The sequence below is a fragment of the Phaethon lepturus genome, unplaced genomic scaffold (assembly GCF_000687285.1).
Source record: "Phaethon lepturus isolate BGI_N335 unplaced genomic scaffold, ASM68728v1 scaffold12820, whole genome shotgun sequence".
Lineage (NCBI taxonomy): Eukaryota > Metazoa > Chordata > Aves > Phaethontiformes > Phaethontidae > Phaethon > Phaethon lepturus.
This window is the reverse complement of record NW_010512675.1, coordinates 27177-48639: the sequence shown is the minus strand read 5'-3', so window position 1 is coordinate 48639 and position 21463 is coordinate 27177. Positions and strand designations below refer to the sequence as shown.

The following is a 21463-nucleotide window of genomic DNA, read 5'->3' as shown; positions in this document are numbered from 1 at the left end:
TTAAGCCTCAGTCAGCCAAACACCAAGGACGCTTTTGCGTGCAGCAGTTAAAGGTCTGCAGAAACTGTCAGATGCTCTTTGAGATATTCGGCGTCGGGTGGAACAGGTTGCCAGGTTCAGTTCCCTTTCCTGTGAAAAGTAGTTCATGTTTCTTGTGCTGGGTTTTTTCTTTTGTAACAAGGTGGCTTTGACAGCCAGGAAGAATGTTGGCAAACTGAATTATTAGAATTTCGTGTCTGAAACCAGGCTGAGCAATGTTTAAATGCCTGAAACACTGCCAGTTCAGCATGTGCAGTTGCATTATCAGAAAGTGAACTTTTGATGTATTTTCCTCTCTTCTTTCCTTTCTTCTTTTTAAACCTTCTGCAGATTTCTTTAAAGGTAAAACAGTTTTCAATCACTGGCTACCAGGTATATGCTACAGCAACATCACATTTCAATTGGTATCAGAAGCAACCTTCAACAAAAGCACCCTAGTGGAATACAGCGGGGTCCAGCATGAGCCCAAACGGCACAGAACAGGTGAAGAAAATCATTATGTACCATTTGCTCCAAGCCTGTCTGTCTGCTTTCTTTTCTGCTGTGGGGAGGGGATTGATCCAGAGAGAGGAGGGTCTGTGTGGGAACAGTCCTGGGAGCTGCTCCTGGCCAGGAACATGGGAGGAGGGTGCTGCGGCTAGTACATAGGGGTATGTGTGCAATGCAGTGCAAAGGGAAATTTGCAGGAGCGTTACTGTTTTAAAGCTTGGTTCTTAGAAAAGAAACTCTGCTTCACATGAGATATCCTAGGCCTTGTACGAGGAATTAATTTTTAAGCCACAGGAATAGCTGCACTAAGCATACTATTGATCTATCTGTATTGGTCTGTCTCCTTGCGCAGTGAATCATAGCTAAACTGTTGGAGAAGGCCTTCCTCAGTGTGCAGTCTGCTATCACAGAGAAGAAGAATGTCATAGTCACCCCACTTGGCGGCCAGTTTATGCCCTGAAGCGTGAACTTTTAATTTCCAAGACAGCAATGTTGCAAAGGCTCAAAATTGCGTTTGTTCAGGGTCCAGAACTAATTTAATTTGGTCCTGGGACGGTGCCCAAACTGTCCTGTTAATCTGTTGGACCACAGACATTTTCCAGGGTCCAAAGTGAAATGAACCAGTGGTAAAATCCAAAAGCCAAATCTTCACATGAATACACTGATGTTGGACAGAGCAGAGCGAACTGATGCCAGCTGAGTTCTGTGCTGAAGATCCTAAATATAGTTATCAAGATATTGAACCATAAGAATGCAACCAACAGGATCACAATTCTCTTTTCTGCTGCCCTCCCATCCCTCATTCTTTGCACAAACTGCAACGAGATTGTAGCATCTGGCTTTGTATTAGTGGCTGTGGCTGGGACAAAGGAGGTGAAGAAATTAGTGTGTTGTAAGGTACCAGCTTAAAAGGTGACAGTCAAAATTGTTTGCAGAGGCTACTTGCACTCACCCTGTGTAAGGGCAGAGAGACAAGCAATTACAGTGAGGCAGACAAAATGCTGTGTGTTCATCTCCTGGCATAAGTTGAAGTAACTTCTTTGTGTGCCAGAATTTTGTCTTCTGGAGACCCAAACCTTAAGATCAAGCTTTCACAAATATTAAAACTTAAACTGATGTTTAATGTTTGTGAAAAGGTAGCTGCTGAAAGTATGTGAAAAGCCCTACAGCAACATGAAGGTCATACTTTTTAAATATGAGCTATGCCATATATTAGTTCTGCATATGTTTTTCAATTTATTTCTACAGAAGTATTTTTTTCCATTATCAAGATCTTTCTGAAAGACACAATAAAATAAATTAAGTTCCACTCTTACAAATTCACACTCAGGTAGCCTTGCTGCTGTAATAGGACTGAAGTCTGATTTACTGTGACTTCACATCTACTTTTTGTCCTGGTATTCTTGAGTCGTGATTCTTCTGTGAACTTACACTCATCTTGATGCCACTAGAATCACATCTGCTATAAGTATATGTGAGAGAAGGGAGAATCTTAATAAGAACAAGTTATTTCAAAATATCCCCTAGATACATTGTTTTTCTGCAAACAATATATCGTAAAGGTGCACAGAACATACCTATTAAAAGACTAATCCTTGCTTCTCTTTTAGTTCCTTACCCACCTCGAAACATTTCTGTTCAGATTGTACCAATCAACAGAAACAACTGGGAAGAACACAGTGGGAATTTTGCAGAAGAATCATTCATGGGACCACAAGAAATCGTAAGGAAAGAAAAACTTAGGCATTTTTCTGACAACCCACCTGACGTTCCAGCAGTGAACACATCTGCAGCCTGGTCAGACTACCACTATAACAGCACTGAGTACGAAACCACGCCGCAGCCGTACTGGTGGTCTAATGAAGCTGAGTCGTCACAGGGTGAAGAGGAGTTTGTCAATGCAGTTTCCAGTGATTACGAGGCCAATGATGTCAACACATCTGGAAAACTCATGCCAGAGCCCCCCTCCTTCCTTCCTGTACAAATGGTGCTGACCTGGTTACCACCAAAGCCACCTACTGCATTTGATGGCTTCCATATCAATATTGAAAGGGAAGGTAAAACAGAGACTTATACCTTTTCATACCCCTTTTCTATAATTCCATTGGTGGGTTTTCTCCCCTACAAATTATTAATTACTTAGTACTCTGCTTCAGCGGGCTTTGTTAGGTCTCCTTTATTTCTCAAGAAGTTTCTTGTGTTGAATAGCGTTTACTTCTGGCTGGGCTTCATAAAAGCAAGGGAGGACAGGTAAATCGCAGTTTACAGTTTTGCTAAACAAGATTTACCATGTTGTACACATTGCTGCACTGTTTACACTGCAGTTATCATAAATCCACTCTGGTATTGGATAAAGGAGAAGTGAGCTGACAGCAATTTGAGACGAAGAAGGTACATTATACCATATAGCTTTGTGTGCCACTGAGAGAGGTTCTCAGGAGGACCTCAACCGGAAGGAGCATACAGAAAAGACAGTCTACATTCAGATTAACAGTTGTCTCAAAGGACAGCTACCAAGAATATTCCTTAGGCCAAAAGAAGGCTGTGATGGAGAATGGGGAGACTTTTCAGGTGATAGAGCTACAATAAAATAGCCATGTTGCTTAAAGATTTTCTGTCTGAAAATCTGTTTTCTCCAAATGAAATTTATTTCCTGACAAACAGTTTTCATAAGCCTTCCCACACTGAGGGCAAATACTTTTTCTGCAGAATAAGAGGCAATAGATAGAAAATTGGAAGCTGCTTTTCTTCCATGCCATGCTGTTTTTCACTTGCACAGTCTTGGCAACCCTACTTTATCATCCTTGTTACTAAATGAAAATTTGGCCTGGGTTTATTGTTCCTCTACACCTATACTGCAACCTTAGTCATTAATTACACTTGTGCTGATGGCAAGAAATAAAACTACCCACATAAATACAGTCCTTTTGGATACCTTTTAATCCCACAGCGGAAACAGTATTAGCATTTCTGATATAAATCATTTTCTCAGTGGCTGGAGCCTTTCAAATTTCAACTAATCCATACTTTTTTCCCCCCTGATTTAGAGAACTCCACGGAATTTTTGACAGTAAGTGAGGACACTCACAAATTTGTTGCTGAACTGAAAGAACCAGGAAAATATAAGTTGTCTGTAACAACATTTAGCTCCTCTGGCTCTTGTGAAGTTCGGGGAAGTCAACCAGCAAAAACACTTAGCTTTTACATCAGTAAGTATCTCAACAAATCTGTATTTTCATCCCAGACCAATATAAATTTAATGTACAGAGCTTGACCACTGTGGCAGCTATGGCATCTGCTGCAGAATCAGAAGAGTCTGGTCTTCTGGAATTTCCTGTGCCAGAGAAGGAAACATAGTGCAAATTTGTTATATATTATATCCTGCCTGGGTGGGCCTTCATTGTGCTATCTTGGCAGAGTTAAGAACTGAAAACAGATGATGTATTTGATAGAGTCACTGCCCAGTGTTCAGAAGCGGCTCACTGAAACGTGTTCTCCTCTTTCATCTTTCAAAGGGGGGATTTAATCCTGAGAATTAAGTTGGTGGTTGTAGATATTCTTGAAAATACTTAACTTCCTTACTCCTGGAGGCTGTATGTACTGGGTTAGGGATGAAGGGCATCTCAGGCTGAGAGTGTGGGAATTGCACAATTAAACATTGAACTCTGAAATTACATGGTCTCTGAGAGAACACAGGGCAAATTACGGTAGATGAAACAGTTCAGCCTGCTACATTCAGAGGAGAAAAAGTAATTTATTATTTCCCAGTAGAATCCCAGGTTTTCTTAACCCTGGGAGTAAAAGACAAAGTAATAATACACTACTGTGTAAACTAATATTATGACTGACAATTAGATTGGCAAGTGAGACAGGTGTTGGTGAACCCAGATTATTATCCTTCTGATGTCTGTGGTCACCTTTGTACCTTTTTCTACAAAAGGAGATAAATACAGTCTACAAAATGTAGAGAACATGAGAACAGGGGAATACTTGCAGCACTACACAATTTTACATGTGGGAGGATAGTGTCTCCCTCGAATCATGAATACTGCAACAAGACACGGTAGCTAAGGCTGGCAAAAATACCCATGATAAAAAGAAATGTACTCAAGTTCTTAAGTACATTATTACTAAAAATTGTGTCGTTAGTAGCTCATAACATTTACAAATGCTAACTATTTAGGCTTAAATTCATCATAATGCTTGACTGCCTGTAACTGAATTCCACTAACGCTCTTATGTTTTAACAACTTTATAGTTGAAAGAAACAGTACTAGGAAAACAAAGAGAAAAGAGAAAACAGCACATGAGAGAAAGGGTCTCTGCTGTTGTAATTTCACTGTCTTCTTGTTGTCTTTAGGAATAGTTATTAGACAGCTTCATTATATGGAAAGCATTAAAGTATATATAGTACACAAATAAATTATGTAGCATTGCTACTAGTACCAAATGTTATTCTGTTTTACAAGGTGTGACTTATTTCCATTAAGCAATATGCAATACAGTATTCTTCATGAAGTCTACCAACTGGGGACAGAGAGCTGAGAGAAATGAGAAACTGTTAATCCAAGGTGTAGATGTATGGATTGCTAGATTAATGATGAACTTGAATCTCATTGGTTATAAAATACTAAGATGTTACAGGAATGTAATGAATATTTTCATTTTATATGTAACGTGAGAACATTTGGGTTTTGGGTTTTGTCTGTTAGTCTTACAGGCTTTTAGAAACAGATGAGGATTCTTGGCAGTTGTCTTATTTATTGTCAAACAGAAGATCCTTAGTATTTTAAATAGATTTTATATGTGTTTCTGGTAGTATGCCAAATCTGAGATGTGCACAAGTACTCTTAAGGTGAAATTGCTTTTCCATTCCTCTTTATGAGTCTGATCAAGTAGGCTTTGTGTGGGGACTACAACTTTGGGCCATGACATGAGGTAGCTCAGTTCCCTTAATGCTGATGCTGAAACAATTTCTGAATAATAAGAGCTACACATACATCCTCTGGTTCCAGAGACTAATCTAATGATCAAATTCCTTTTTTTTTTTCTTTTACCTGAGTAGTTGTGGGTCTGCTGTTGTGAATAATTTTGTTCATAACTAACTTCATCCTTATCTTATCCTTGTAGCACTGAGTCAGTGAATCATCCTGTCAAATTACTGGCTTGTATTACACAACATTTTTGTTGCACCCAGATAGCAGTCTGGATTGTCAAATATTATAGGCTGATCTTACACCAGATTCTTTCTCTGGCATTTGTTTTATTTTCTCAATAAATGTAAAGTACCATGGAGGAAGAAATGTCAAGGAGAGAGCTGTCACAAGAGTCTCTTAAAGTGACAAGAAAAGATGACCATTTTAATGAAATCTGAAATTTTGACCAAGTCTAGATGAAGTTATTTTCGAAACTGTAATTTTATCTACATTTAAACCTATGTTCTCTACCGAGTGCTTCAAATGTCTGATGGAGAATGAGATTCTTCACTGTGGTAACCTGCGTGAACTCGATTTTCACACTTCAAGGCTGTAGCACACTTGGAGGGTATGTTAGTGTGTGGAAGGGCAAAAAATTTTGTGTGCTTGTCCTTTAATATTGGTTGGTGATCTGTACATTATTGGATATCATCAGGTTTAAACACTCCTTTGGAGCAAATCTGATATTGCTGGGTGCTTTCTGGTAAGCAATAGAGAATACTGCAATCTGAATTTTCAAACAGTGACGTTTCTCTCATCGTCTGCTCTGCTACAGGTGAAATAGCACCGGCCACGGGCTGTTTCCCAGGGGCTGCCATCTTTGCTGCCTGCGGGCCGTGGAGATGGACAGATGTCACTCCAGCTTCTTTCACTAGTAGTAAACAATCCCGTGAAAGAAGGATGTTTTATTGTTAAGCGTCTCAAATGTGTAGAGTGGCTTGCTCACATGTGCATTTGGGACATGTCCTAGGCCCCACAGGTGAATGGATAGAAGAGCTCACTGAGAAGCCCCAGCACGTGACCGTGACAGTGCTAAGCTCCACTACTGCCCTGACGTCCTGGACAGCATCACAAGAGAGCGGCAGCAACAGCACCATCGTGTCTGTGGTCTCCCTGACCTGTCAGAAGCAAAAGGAAAGTCAAAGGCTTGAAAAACACTACTGCACTGAGGTAAGGGGCAAAACCTGGAAGCTTTTCAAATACAGGAGAAAATTGCTAATCACCCTGCTGTTTGGGATTGTCATGCCCAAGGACCCTATCAGGCTCAGGGCTGCAGAGAACAGCCATAGATGCTCCCTTCTGCAATCTAAAGGGAGAAAGCTGCTGCAGACTGGAGGGGAGAGCATGGCGTACAGCAGTGACAGTGTGCAGTAAACCAGATTAGTGTTAAAATCATATATCTGCTGGACTGACTGTGGCCAGTTCAAGCTTGTGAGTTACGTTGTACCCTTCGGGACATTTCTGGACACATGATTCTGTGATTCTGTGATTTTTGTGGCAGTAAGCAAAATGGCACCATATCATAATAACATTTACGCATATGCTGTAATCCACAGAATCACACAGGATAACAGAATCATTAAGGCTGGAAAAGACCTTCAAGATCATCAAGTCCAACCGTTAACACCACCATGCCCACTAAACCATGTCCTGAAGCGCCACGTCTACATGTTTTTTGAACACTTCCAGGGATGGTGACTCCACCGGTTCCCTGGGCAGCCTGTTCCAATGTTTGACCACTCTCTCAGTAAAGAAATTTTTCCTAATATCCAGTCTAAACCTCCTCTGGTGCAACTCAAGGCCATTTCCTCTCGTCCTATCACTAGTTACTTGGGAGAAGAGACCAACACTCACCTCACCACAATCCCCTTCCAGGTAGTTGTAGAGAGCAATAAGGTCTCCCCTCAGCCTCCTCTTCTCCAGACTAAATGTTCACGTGCATGATTATTATCGAACTAGCATGAATTCTTTGTTAGATTTCCTACATTTGAATACAGAACCTGACTCTAAACTTCCTGGAAGTTTTAGGAGATCAGAAGTTAGCTTTTCTTTTCATCCATAAAAAAAGGTGTAAGTAAATAATAATCCAGACTGCTTGTGATTCGGATGGACAACAAGTCTTTAGGGCTTCTGTATGGGATGTGTTTATAATGATCAAGAATTCTGGACCGCAAAATATGGCAGTTTTCTGTTACAGGCAACCCCACGTCAGATCCTGTGGTTATGATGGATCAGTGGCACATGGCTTCAGTTAGAAAGAGGTTTTAGCCCACATCTCAGTTACCTTGCCAAGATGCTGATAAGGACATTTTCTAAGCAGTGCCACAACTTCTGGTTGGCTCCCTAAATGTGTGTGATGGAGGAGTCTGCAAAGGACTGCAGTGCTGCCCTGCTGCGCCCTCAGCTTGCCCATGGGAATGGAATGAGACCGCTAACACTCCCAGTAAATCTTCATCTCCTTCAACTTTGTGATTAGCTCTGCAAGTTAATTAATATAGGGAGTTTGCATCCTTTAAAAATGTCTTTTAAAATGAATATTTATCAAAATGTTTTGAGTTTTGTTCCAAGATTGTCCATGAACTTAAACACTTGGAAGTGTCTTTATATGATAATCTGAATTGTTTTTCAGAATTAGCTTGTAATCTCCTTGAGTTATTTTCTTTTCATTTATTAAAAGTGCAGTCATTACATCAGGAAGCAAAACAGTACAGTGCATGAATATAAACCAAAGATAGCAAGTATAGACATATATGATTAAAGTAAATAATACAAGATTAATCTACAAATTCAAAAACAAGTACCTAAAGCTAATCCGTGGATAAACAAGATATCTGTAAAAATAAATGCATGTTTATTGCAAAAAGGTAGAAAGGTTTAAATAAAGTTCTTTGTTTCTTTTTGTCACCACAGATATTCGTACCACCTCTGATCAAATTTTATCAGCTTATTACATCTGGAATTATTAATGTCTGTTGGTTTGAATTCTCCTTGGCAAGCTGAAAAGGGCAAAATTAAGTGCAGACTTCTGTCCATTTCTATTGTCGTGCGTGATTTTAAAGTGATTTAGCTTTCCAAAGCAGCTGTTAAAGACAAATTCCTTCCCTCACTAAATCTGTGCTGGCACTGATGTAGCCGCGTGCATCGTAATAAAACATCAGTGCAAAGTTGGCTGTGATACAGACTTTGGAAAGGTTGCAAGGAAAATATTAGTAGGAAATATCAGCCTGCAGTTCTAGAAGGGGTGCTTGAAATCCTTTACTCAAAGCTGCTCTGTGCACTTGTTGTTAGCTGGCTCTCCAGGAGATAAGACTTTTCATATTGAATCAGACCAGGAGTCACCTGGTCAGGCATCATGCCTCCAGCTCAGAGCAATACCTTGGTGTGCCACAGCAGAAATTTTAATGTTGGTGTTTCAAAATGAAAAGAAAAATCACAAGGTCCCTTAGTCAGTTTTGTGGTGCTGTGCAGGAGAGGTGAGTGAGAGTAATTCCTCTCTGATTTCACCATGCAGTCATTTAACACTTGCATTTGGAAGACAGCTTTCCCATAACACTGCCTTCAGCTCACAGAGCTGCAGATGGATCAGATGGCCAATGAAAAACCTCAGGCTTTTATTGAAAAAACTCTGTCTAAATATTCCAGCCTGAATAATATCACCTAAATATGAATAATGTAGCCTGAATATTTCAATAAACTTTGACAGTAGGAGAGAGTGGGTCTGCAGTGTGACAGCTGACCTTACACAGCAAGGCAAGTGTGATTCTGAGAGTCAGGTCATTTGTCAAGTCAGTCCGGATCACTTTCACAGGTTTGGCCATTTTGGACTTAATGAATGGAGTTTTAGCTGCTGATGCCACTGTTTTCAGAATCATGCCTTTTGTAACTGGAGTAGTTCATGTACAGTCTCAATCTTTTTTTAATTACCTGAGTAAGTACTTCATATCTGATGCATTGTGCTCCTACTAGGTGAATTCAAGCAGCAGCCTCATTGAAAATCTTGTTCCTGGTGCCCAGTACCAAGTCGTGGTTTACCTACAGAAAGGACCATTGGTTGGACCACCTTCTGATCCTGTTACATTTTCTATCGGTAATCCCTGCATCTACTGTTTGATCTGTTTTGTTTTGTTTTTAAATATGTATAGTGTATTCATTAAGTCCTAGAGCCCATGAAGGAGTACAAAATTGTCATGTTGGTTATTGCAAATGTAATGAACACTTATTGAGAATATTTTTCTTGCATTTTCTAGCCTATTGCTGAGGTGGGGAAAATACTCCTTCAGTGGAAGATTTAAATGTTAACTTATTACCAAACCTAACTAGAGAGCAATTATGGTCAGGATTTGCACACAGAGGGTGCTGTGGAAAGAACAGTCTTCACTCTTGGACACCTGAGTATATTTGTCTCTAGCAGTGCTCATGGTCTATGTCATTTAGGGTGGGAGTCACCTCACTTAGGTGTAGCCAGCCTCAGCTGCAGGTGTTCTGTGATGCATGGAGAGATGTGGGCACTTCCTGGAGGTGATTCACTCCCACTGACTCATGAAATGTGTGGGACTGCTCTTAAACCATTTGCTGCAAATGTGCTTTATAAAGGATGTAATGTGGCCCAATCTGAAGGCCACAGTCTGAAGACTACAGTGCCAAGAGTCAGGAGAGCTGGCTTATCGTGGTACCACAGGACCATCACGAGCTTCAGTTGTGTATGTCTTGATTTTTTTGAGTTTAATGGTGGATCTTGATGTTCTCTGCTTTGAGATTTGAAGATAAGAACTCTCTGAGACTGAGACTAACATTTTCAAGAATGTGGTTCTGTGGCCAACAAGCAGAGCTGCTGCCCCCATGCCTGTAATTCAAGATTCCACCAAGCTCCTAAATCATAGAATCTTTGGGTTGGAAGGGACAATTTAAGTTCATCTAGTCCAAACCACCTGCATTGAGCAGTCATTAAATAGTCACTTAGGATAGAATTCAGTATCTTTTAATTTCAATATAATTTATTTTGTTAAGGTTACCATTTTAACAAAATGTATTAAAAAGAGAAAGGACAAAGAAGAAGAGATTCAGTGTACAGAGTTACATTTGCAGAGAAATATTTAGCCTGAGTCACCCAGCTTCTCCTTTTAACAAATAGTCTGCCTTGTGTGAGAGCAGGTGGCTGAAAGCTGGAGATTTTCAGTGTTTTTCATTCTGCTTCCTCTCTGTGATGTAGGGAAGAAAGTGAAACAGAAAAAACCCCAAAGCTAACCTGTTAAGAATTGAATCCTTAAATGAAAGCAAATACGTGGACTAGTGAATATGGTGAGAGCCTTTTAATTCTAGGCCAGTCTCCTTATATATTTTCATAAACTGGGTCTGAATACAAATTTGAAAAGAGGGTATGATATATTTCAGTAAAGGAAAAAACAGTAAGTAAAAACCCATATATTATTAAATCTCTATTATTGGACAATTTTTACAAATGCTTTTGATTTTCTATCTCACTGTAGTTCCTTCAGAAACCTGCAAAATTCTACTTTCACTTGAGCAAGTAAAATTATATATTCCCAAAGTAAATAAGTCCCTTCATTATCTCCATGTTTGTGTAGCCTCACAACCATGGAAGGTTCTTACTAAACTCAAAATGGCAGTCAGTTTCTAAACAAAACATCTCATAGGTTTCTTATTATAAAGGGAATGTTTGATGGAGTAAAACAACAGTTGGATGAGTTTTCATTTCATAACAGGATATTGAATTTGATATTAAAATAGTAGAACTGCAAAACAAACTGTTCTGTGAAATTATCAGTGGTAGTTAATGATGAATGAAACAGAAACAAGATAAAATACACTTTAAAAAGTATTCAATTCTCCTTATGTTTATCCTAAGCCTTGTTTTCATTGGGTGAGTATTAACACTTTAGAGAAAGCAAAGATGTGGTAAAAGATTTATGAAGGGAAAGGCAATCATGTGCTAACATGGGCTGAAGTAATCTGGGTGCTGGTCTTGGCTCTGACCCAGCGTGCAATAGCTGGGGCTCTGCAACCCTTGGAAATGTTAGCAAAGTACTTATTTAAATAGCCTCAGTTAAGTCATGAAGAATAATTCCTTTCCAGACAAGTAAGGGTTGCAGAAGTTGACCCTTATGTGACATTTTTCAAATCATTTGACTTCTCTTTCTCAGTGTCATCATCTGTGAGGCAAGAATCACAATACATGACAGCACCTTTAGGTTCCCTGGGGAAGGAGGGATAGATGTAAAAACTGTTCTTTCTCATAGTCTTGATCTTCCAAAGTGTTATGGCTTTTGATGCTTTTGATTTTAAGCAACTTGAAATATCTCCTAAACATCCTGATTTTCAAAGTAGGAACCATTTTTCATAAATGGAATTCTCCATTTATGAAAAATGAAGCCCTGTACTTTATCTCAAGCTAAGCAGCCAACACCAAGTAGCCTGTAGTCATTTCTGAAAAAGTAGACATAACAAACTGGAGAACAAATGCCGAAAAAATGGTATTCAACTGCTTGTGACAAGGAAGCTCTTGGGAATTGAAGTCAAGAAAAAAACAGAAATAGGTAGAATTGGTTTTCATTTAAAATAAAGTGTAACTGGTAAGACACACATTACTAACCAAAATTTCTCGTTTATAGTGCCCACTGGAATAAAGGATCTGACGCTTTACCCTTTGGGACCTACTGCTGTGGTTTTGAGCTGGAACAGACCTTTCCTCGGGGTGTTCAGGAAATATGTTGTAGAAATGTTCTACTTCAACCCATCAACGATGACCTCTGAGTGGACAACCTACTATGAAATAGCAGCAACTGTGTCCTTAACTGCCTCTGTGGTAAAGTGACCATTAACGACTATTACTTTCCCATGTTTGTGTGGCTCTGGCACCTTGTGACATTTCTTTGCCCAGCCTTTACCCCGTGATTATGTATATATGCCTTTAAGCCTGGCACATTTTTTCCAAGCAAAGCAGAGAAAATGCCAGGATGCTAGAGGCATTTTCTGTTCTAAAGTAAGAGAATGCCAGCTGAACTATACTAAATTTAGGACATAGGAGATGAGACTCTTTTTCATTGACAAATGGACATGCTCAGCAAGTCTAGAGGCAGCTTCAGTTTGTGGGTTAGTTTGTCAGTCAAGGCTTTAAAAACTCCATCATCTCCTTGAGGGGAGTAGTCCAAAACCTTATCTATATAATTAATATTGGTAATACGGATTTAGGGCTTGCAGACTAGTCTTGCAGTGTGCCATCTGGAAGGCTTAGCTTCAGAGGTGTTCTTGTGAAAATAGCCTTCATATTCTGAAGCTACAAAGACTTATGCCAGGATTTCAACTAGGTGGAGACTGGTCTCTAGAAGAAGACACATACACATATATGCACATGCATCTTTGCAGAAATAAAGTGAAATTTGCCTCTTCCTTTCCATTATTTCCTAGAGAAGGTGAACAGGATTTTAGACTTCACTGTAGCACAAGACAGCAAGCAATTTTATCTGAAATTAGTTGTTCAGAAAGTTATGAGCATGCAAGAAGGATAGCAATAACTTTTGCTACTTGTGAAAGCCACAGTGATTTACCATAATTGATTTGCATAATACCATTTGTGGAGTCATTTTGGCTACAGCGGTTTAACTGTAATTGGGTACGTGACTGTAAATCTAGCACATAAATCTCCGGGGAAATTAAAACCAAAAATAACTTACCAAATGAGTAATTAATATCTTGTAATCATGACTCAGCACAATTAGATTAATACCTGAGTGATCTGAGTCATCTTAGAAATAATGCCATCTTCCAGAGTTAATGTGGCTCATTAGAAAATGAGATGATATTGTCCCTTACTGTTGCAAATCCTGTTCAAGGAAGCCAAGTTGGAATTCCTCTGCCTGAATTTCAGTCTGAAATGCGACAGTGCTATATTGCAGCTGAAGTGAGCATTTCTCAAAGAATAATTTTAAAGAGTAAGCCTGAATTAGAAAAAGAGTGTCTCCGTGTTCTTCTGTTATGGCATTTAGCATACAGGTAGGTTTTGGTGAACTTCTGTTTGGGTTCTCTAGCAGTGCTCCAGAATCCCACTATGTTCCACAAATTTGCCTAGACCTACCGACATCTCTGAGTGGTGCATTCTGGAGCAGCAGTGTCAAGCCTGATGAGAAGGCAAGGGAATCAAAAATCAAGCTATATCTGATAGCTTAGACAAAAAGTAATTTCCTGCAGGGTTGTCACTTGATGAGAACCTTTGGAACTGAATTTGCCCTTTCACTCTGTTTAGTTGCTTCATTCATTTTCTGCTCTGCATCTTATTTTAAATTGTCAAAGCAATGTTGGCATTTTCAGTATTACACCAGGGGCATGTAGGAAGAAGTCCAAACATCTTCAAGGTTTTGGTGTTAATTGGATACACCTTTTTCTAAAAAGCATAAAGAAAATAGTCTACAAACCCTATATTTTGATTGCCTTGTAGTATCTGGGAAAAGAAGGCCACTGTAAAAATAGCAATTTCTAATTTGTGGAAAATTTTCATTATTTCCAATTTGATTTTATTTTTAATTTTTAAAATATCATGAGGCTTTTCATTTAGGCAAAGAATTAAATATTTGAAGTGTTTTGTGCTGTCAATGGAAGTATTTGAATTTTAACATAAATTTTACATAAAATATTATAATACAAAATATATTGCATTTTATAGTTCATTCATATCTCATTTGTATTTATATATAATTTATGTCTCAGAAGTCATTTATGTTTCATTCATATTTCATTTGAAATAAATGATAATGCAAAGTGAAATACACTTTGAAAATTGGAATTCTGAGTCAAAAGCATTGTTTCTCGTTTATCCGCAAACCTTATTTAATCGAAATAGAAAAGCCTACATTTTCCAGTTAAATATTCTGCCTTCATCAAATCAGAATTTTGTGATGGAAGATCGCTCTGCAGGAATCCTTCTCGCTGCCCTGGAAGTCAATGAGAAGTTCCCGTGGTGGGTAGGACCTGGGACCATGTGCACGTGGATAAGAGCAGAGCCACAACAACCATATTTGCTCTCACTGCACAGATTTTTAAATAAATTGAAATCCCAAAGTACAGAGGTTTCCACTGGAGTAAGGAGTGGGAGCTCAGTAAAATGATCCCATGTGTGGGCACTAGATTTATAAATATTGTTGTGTTTTATAAGTCACACCTCATGCTGGTGAATTTTCTCCTGAGCTGGTGCTTGTCTTTTGTCACTTTACAGAGAATAGCTAACCTGCTGCCTGCTTGGTATTATAATTTCCGAGTCACCATGGTGAGTTGGGGGGACCCAGAGCTGAGCTGCTGTGACAGCTCCACCATCAGCTTCATAACAGGTAAGCACTGCCTGAAAAGACCATGGAAATGCTCCTCGGAGAAGAAGTGCTGAGAAAGTCCGACTTAGATGCTGCATTTCACCCGCACATACTTGCAAGTTAGGGTATTTAACAGCTAAGTGGAGTTTTTTAGGTTTGGGTGGTTTTTTTTTTTTCTTTTTTAAGGAAAGCTCTGAGGACTGCTTTTAATGAATATATATAATTTTCCTATGCAGAGCACAGTGTTTGAACAGTCCTCTCCATCAGCTGAATGCACGGCTCCAGTGAGGGCCAGTGATCCTGCTCGTCTTTTACGACACTGTATGTTTTACACATTGAGAAGTTAATGGAGAAATAAGTAACCAGAATTCTTAGGCTTGATAATATTATGAAACATTTTTCCCTGTATTTTCAGTGTTTCCAAATGCTTTTTCCTCCTTTTTCCCCCTCCCAGTAATCCACAGATCAGACCATGACTGCACCTTAGCCAAGAAGGAGTAGAGTTACGCGCTCTTAGGCAGACCGAGGCAGGTAGTACGTTCGGCAGCACATTCTTATTGTCCTCTGGCTTTGCCTTTTCTGCTGTTTTTTTTTCACTTGCTCACAGTAAGGAGAGAAGGGTGCTCCTGTGATCAAGGCATTGCACCCACGCTGGGTAGATTGGCCTTGGGAAACTGTGGTGCTGGCAAGTCATTTGTAATGCGGATTCTCATCTGTGGTAACTTGATATAACCACATGGGTCACCCTCTACCAGTTGGGACCAGCCCTGTGTTTAACACACTGGGCACTCTGTTGTCTCTTGTCAGATGCTTTGGGTTTGAATCTTCAATGTGTCAAATAGATTAGTCAGAGAGGGAACAGCATAGGAGAGGTCCTGTTAGCTCCTTGCCGGGTGTTCCTAACATCCAGGCTGGTTAAGTGAAATTCCGTATTGAATCATTTTGCTTTTCTGCACCGCTGTTTAGTTCACATTGCAGGTGATTGAAAGCAGTAAATAATTCAGACGCACCATGAGAGGAAATAAAGTATGACTTGCTCATCTTTTCTAGATGCAGAAATTAAATTACGAGAAAAATTGGCCTACAAGGTCCCAGCCACTCCCTCTGAAACAGATACTAGCCTAGTCCCAGATTTCTTTTTTGGTGAGATGCTAAAAGGATGTATCTGAGGAAGGAACTGAATAAGACCCATTTGCAATGATGATTAATATAGTGCCTGTGCTCTACAGAGCCACGACAGAAAAATTATTAGTGGGTTAAGTCTTACCTCCACTGAAGTCAGCAGAAACTCTCCCATCCTGCCGTATCTGATCCCAAGCTACACTGCCGGCAAATTCTGGCACTTCTCCAGCATATCAATAACTCATAGCACCCACCAGCACCCCATGAAGGGTCTCCAGTGGTATTCATTGTCCTTTGGCATCAATCAGCTTTTCTGTAGCAATATAAGGAAGCAATTTTCCAGCTGGTTGGTTGCTGTATGAGGAGAGAAATGTCTTTTCCAACTGATTTGGGTACCAGGTTCAGCGTTTCAGAGTGGAAATGTTCCAGTGGGGCCCTCACACTTCAATATTGTGTCTCCAGAAACCTGCAGCAGAAATTAGGGAGATTAAGATTGTTCTAAAATATAAGCCATCATCAGGATCAGTCTGGATCTCTGTACGGGTGAAGTAAAAACTGTTACTGCTATTAGATGAAAAATGGATCAACTCCTTAACTAGCAGATGTAGACAAAAATCAGAAACTGATGAATCTCTTAGGTAATGTCATCCATTTATGATTGTCAAAACCTGTCTTCAAAAAGGTCATCTGGTCTTAAAGTGAAAATACTCAGAAAATATCGAACTGGAAAGTTGTACCGATGTTTAATTCCTCTTATTATCAAAGGTTTATCCTTTGCTTCTGATCTGAATTTTTCTAGTTTTTGTATCCAGACAATAATTCTTGTTACACTTTTCTCTTATTGATTGGAGAGACACAAAGCTTTTTTTCCCCTCTCTATACAGAATTACTTTCCCTCTTTTCTGTTGATAAATTGCTTCCATTGAACTCTTCAAGTGCTCTCACAGTAAGGCATTTTTCTACATTACTTTTTCCCCCCATTCTGCCTCTCTAATTTTTACTGTCTTTACCAAAGTATGTGAAAACTGAAAGTGTAATACCAGCCTGCTGGATACTCCTACAGAGGCAAAATCAGCCCCCTATTCAATGTTCTCCTGTTTGTGCATCTAGATGACTGCATTTGCTGTGGCATCACACTGGAGGTCTGTGTTGATTTGCTTCTATTCTGTGGCTTCTGACTCCTTCCTAGGGTAGCTGCTTTCCAGAATTTATCATCTGGGAACTGATGTCTGCATGCCTTTTTCCTAAAGACTCCACTTTGCACCTGGCACTTTGAAACACATTTTGTTTGAACAGGCCCAGCATAGAGATCAATAATTCAAATCACAGCCCTGTCCAAATCCTCTACTTCTCTGCCAGTTGCCATGTTGCTTGCATGGTTTGTCAGTGGTGGTTTTACTTTCAGAGCATTGATGAAAATGTTAAATAGCAGTGAGCCAGATCAGAGCATTTTAAGGGAACAGTCCTAACAAAGAAATGTGATTTGATCAAATTACAAGCGCTTATCAATAGATGGTCACCATTGTATGTGAGCATTAAATACACTCTGGTCCTCTGATTGCTTTATTGCTTGAAATCTCTTCAGCTTTATCCGGGGACTGCTGTCAGGCTAACTTGTGAGAAAGTGGCATGCCAATTTTTCATGTCTGCAGGTTTGAAGTGTTTGTCCCCGGTAGGTGCTGCCTTTTCACTCTTTCAAATTACCAGGGGACTGTGGAGTTCTTTATCACCCTCAGCCTCTTTCTTTCCAGAGAAGGAACAGATGGTTTTATGGCAGTGTGCCCAGGTGGCCAAGAAGGCCAACAGGGTCCTGGCCTGTATCAGAAATAGTGTGGCCAGCAGGAGTAGGGAAGTGATGGTGCCCCTGTACTCGGCACTGGTGAGGCCACACCTCGAATCCTGTGTTCAGTTTTGGGCCCCTTTACTACAAGAAGGACGCTGAGGTGCTGGAGCCTGTCCAGAGAAGGGCAACGAAACTGATGAGGGGTCTGGAGCACAAGTCTTGTGACGAACTGCTGAGGGAACTGGGGTTGTTCAGTCTGGAGAAGAGGAGGCTGAGGGGAGACCTTATCGCTCTCTACAACTACCTGAAAGGGGGTTGTGGCGACGTGGGTGTTGGTCTCTTCTCCCAAGTAACTAGCAATAGAACGAGAGGAAATGGCCTCAAGTTGCGCCAGGGGACGTTTAGGTGGGATATTAGGAAAAATTTCTGTACTGAGAGAGTGATCAAGCATTGGAAGAGGCTGCCCAGGGAGGTGGTGGAGTCACCATCCCTGGAAGTATTCAAAAAACATGTAGACATGGTGCTTCGGGACATGGTTTAGTGGGCATGGTGGTTTTGGGTTAGTGGTTGGACTTGATGATCTTAAAGGTCTTTTCCAACCTTAATGATTCTGTGATTCTGTGTTGGAGCACTTGGTCCCTTTCTGCATGATTCTGACCAATACTACCTCCCCTGCACAGGTTGCCAGGAATTAAAACAAAAAACAAACAAACAAAACCAACCAACCAACAAAAAAAAAACCCAAACCCAAATCCCTAAATTCTAAATACTAGGTAGAAGATCTTGTCGTCTTCTTCTCAGTACACCTGTCAGTTCTGTGTCTAACTAGAAAGCTGACCTCTGCACCTGGAACATAAGCTTGATTTTTTAAAACAAGGCAGAAGGATCATGTGGCAGTTTGGGACCATACCTTTGCAGCAAGCTCAGGGCAGACAAATCATTTCCTTAACGCAGGCTCCTACTGCTCCTATGGAATCTATAGCTAGGCTGGGGCTTTACTGAACTGCAGTACCTGCAATGAAAAGGGTGTTAGAAGAGACCAGATGATACGTAGCTCTCTCCCATGCCAACTGGTCAGATGTCCCCAAGAGAATGGGGAGATCTTGGGGGTCCCAGAGGCTTGTTCAGAAACAGCGTTTGTTCTCTCGGGCTCCTGCAGCAACAGTTGCACACTGTTGTTTTAACGCAGGGAGAGGCTGTGGTGCTGCCAGTGTTGCTGCGATGACTAATGAGTTTTTAATGCTGCCTGCTGTAAACAGCTGGATTTAAAGCAGCCATAAGCAAGGGCGCTTTAGACCACCACCATTTTCTTTTACAACGAGAATGCTTTCAGCTTTGGAGAAGCAAAAACAGTCAGACAGACAGACTGTTGGTGTCGGTGAGTACTACCAGGTGTTGGTGAGTACTACCGCGTCTGTCCTTGTTGTCAAGTTGCTGTCTGTTGGTCCCATGGATGCCTTCAACTCTCACTCCCGACCGGGTCAGCAATGGGATGCAACTTGCTACAGCCCTGCTGTGCCGCTCAGCTCCCAGTGGAACATGGTGCTAGGGGGGTTGACCGTGCAAGCCCCGGCCCTTAGTCTCATTTCACATATCCTGGACATTCGTTGCCAGATACCTAAAGCAAACAGCTTGTGAGAATATTAGGAGGGAAAGTATGTCATCAATATTTAGGTTATAGGAGGAAATTATTTAGTGTGTAAGATTCATGCCAGTCTTGACCTTAAATTGTGAGGAATACACAGTCCTTGTGTAGCGATGGACTGGGAGCTCTAGAAACTAAAAGAAGCATTACTTTAAAGATTTTTTACTAAATAAAGTTGCTGCTTCTCAACAGCATGAAAGGACAGTTTCAAGATTAATTTGAGAGGATAGTGTTACTAAACGTTTCTAAATGGCTCTAAATTGTCCGTGCATTGTATTTGCGGCCTTCCTCAAGCCATTACTTCAGTAAACCCGTTCTCTGCCAAATGCCTCGGTGCAAAAGTCATGAGATGCCTTCGTGAAAGCAGCAGTGACATCTTGTGGTCCCTGCAAAGAGACCCGAGCTCTGACTCCGTCCTGCGTTTCATCTCGGCTGCTGGCACCGCCGCTGTGCGGGCACCCAGGGCTCTGCGAGGGAGCGCGGAGGGAAGCGCCCGCTCTCCGGGCCGCCGCAGCTGAGCCGCCTTTGCGCAAAACACGCTGGACTCAACGGGGCTTGTGCGGAGGAAGGTCAATCAGTCCATGTCGTTTTCCCTACGGCGCTCCTAAGGGATCTGCCAAGTAGGCAGATTTGTACTCTTCCCTGTTTTATCCAGGCTATCCCGCCGATAGCCTTTTGAGAGGGGATTATGATCTCTACCAGTCGCTGACTTTCACTCGGTTTTAACTTAAATCCTAACTGGGGACTCACACCTCCAAATTAGGCAATCAAGATGAGCTGATCAGCTATAGTCCCTCTGCAATTCGAGAGGCACCTCCAGGACATAATTCTCTTACTCACCCTAAATACCTATTTTAGGAGGAGTTACTCTGGAGGTTGCTGTCTTTCCTCTTGGGCTGCACGGGGAGCCAAGGCCTCGCTGGCAGCTCCAGCGCAGAACAAGCCGTGGAAGGGGCTGGCGGGGCTGCGGTGGGGCAGTTGGAGCTGTGCAGCGCAGGGGATGGCACCGGGCAGGAGCTGGATGTGTGGAGGAAGAGGAGGGACAAAAGCTGCTTCACCTAATACCTCATAATGTAGCTACCATATCCCTGTAGACTAGACACGTGGTGCTTTGATGGCTGTCAGCTTTCCAACCTTTGGAAAACTGCAGGTTTGGGTTTTTTTCACAGAGGAGGATGCAAGCTTAGTGAAGACAAGATATTTTTTCCTATGGAAAAGCCATCCAAATTATTCAGTGTGACAATTCTTATTTATTTCTCACTGATTGTCATTCCTTTTCAGTGCTACAATACGGTGAAGCAATATCTGAGGCTTTTAACTTGACTTTGAAGTCTATTTGTAAATGTTGACTAAAATAATGGTTTACATCAGCCAGTAGCTTCATGCTTTATTTTTTAAACTGAAAGATTGCAAACAAAAATATATTTTTGTTCCAAATATCCCCCAGGTTAAATGGCATTTTTCGTTTCTTTCAGCTAGCACTCAGGTGCAGATGCTTTTACTAATATGTTTCTGCTATGTTTATGATACTCTCTTCCCATCAGTATCCTTTGGCAGAAGTTTATTACTGGACTTGGTAATCAACTGTGTTAGACCCTGTCTGTAATACATTTGCCTTCTTCCTTCAGCACCAGTGGCACCTGAGATTACCTCCATAGAATATTACAACCAGCTTTTGTATGTCACCTGGACCTATGGAGGCGATGGTACTGACCTTTCTCATTCCAGGATGCTGCATTGGATGGTGGTTGCAGAAGGAAAGAAAAAAATCAAGAAGAGTGTAAGTATGAGTGGGGAAGGTGGTTTTTTTAATCCTTTTTTTATCATTTCTCTGTATTTTTTTGCTGAGTTGATAGCTTTGTATTACAAAGTTTAAGCAAGTTGATTAAGATCTATGGAGGCGATGGTACTGACCTTTCTCATTCCAGGATGCTGCATTGGATGGTGGTTGCAGAAGGAAAGAAAAAAATCAAGAAGAGTGTAAGTATGAGTGGGGAAGGTGGTTTTTTTAATCCTTTTTTTATCATTTCTCTGTATTTTTTTGCTGAGTTGATAGCTTTGTATTACAAAGTTTAAGCAAGTTGATTAAGAT

At 40.8% G+C, this 21463-nt stretch overlaps 1 protein-coding gene across 1 annotated transcript in view; it reads left to right on the top strand.

The window, feature by feature from the left end:
- Positions 1-21463, top strand: part of PTPRO (protein tyrosine phosphatase, receptor type, O) — a gene marked incomplete at its 3' end in the record, with an annotated part of 62737 nt that overhangs the window by 14739 nt on the left and 26535 nt on the right. Inside the window, exons 4-11 of the mRNA XM_010287700.1 lie at positions 370-522; positions 2139-2585; positions 3576-3737; positions 6475-6674; positions 9471-9591; positions 12134-12327; positions 14731-14842; positions 21000-21151. Coding sequence (XP_010286002.1) covers positions 370-522; positions 2139-2585; positions 3576-3737; positions 6475-6674; positions 9471-9591; positions 12134-12327; positions 14731-14842; positions 21000-21151 — 1541 coding nt within the window. The remainder of the gene's footprint in view (positions 1-369; positions 523-2138; positions 2586-3575; positions 3738-6474; positions 6675-9470; positions 9592-12133; positions 12328-14730; positions 14843-20999; positions 21152-21463) is intronic.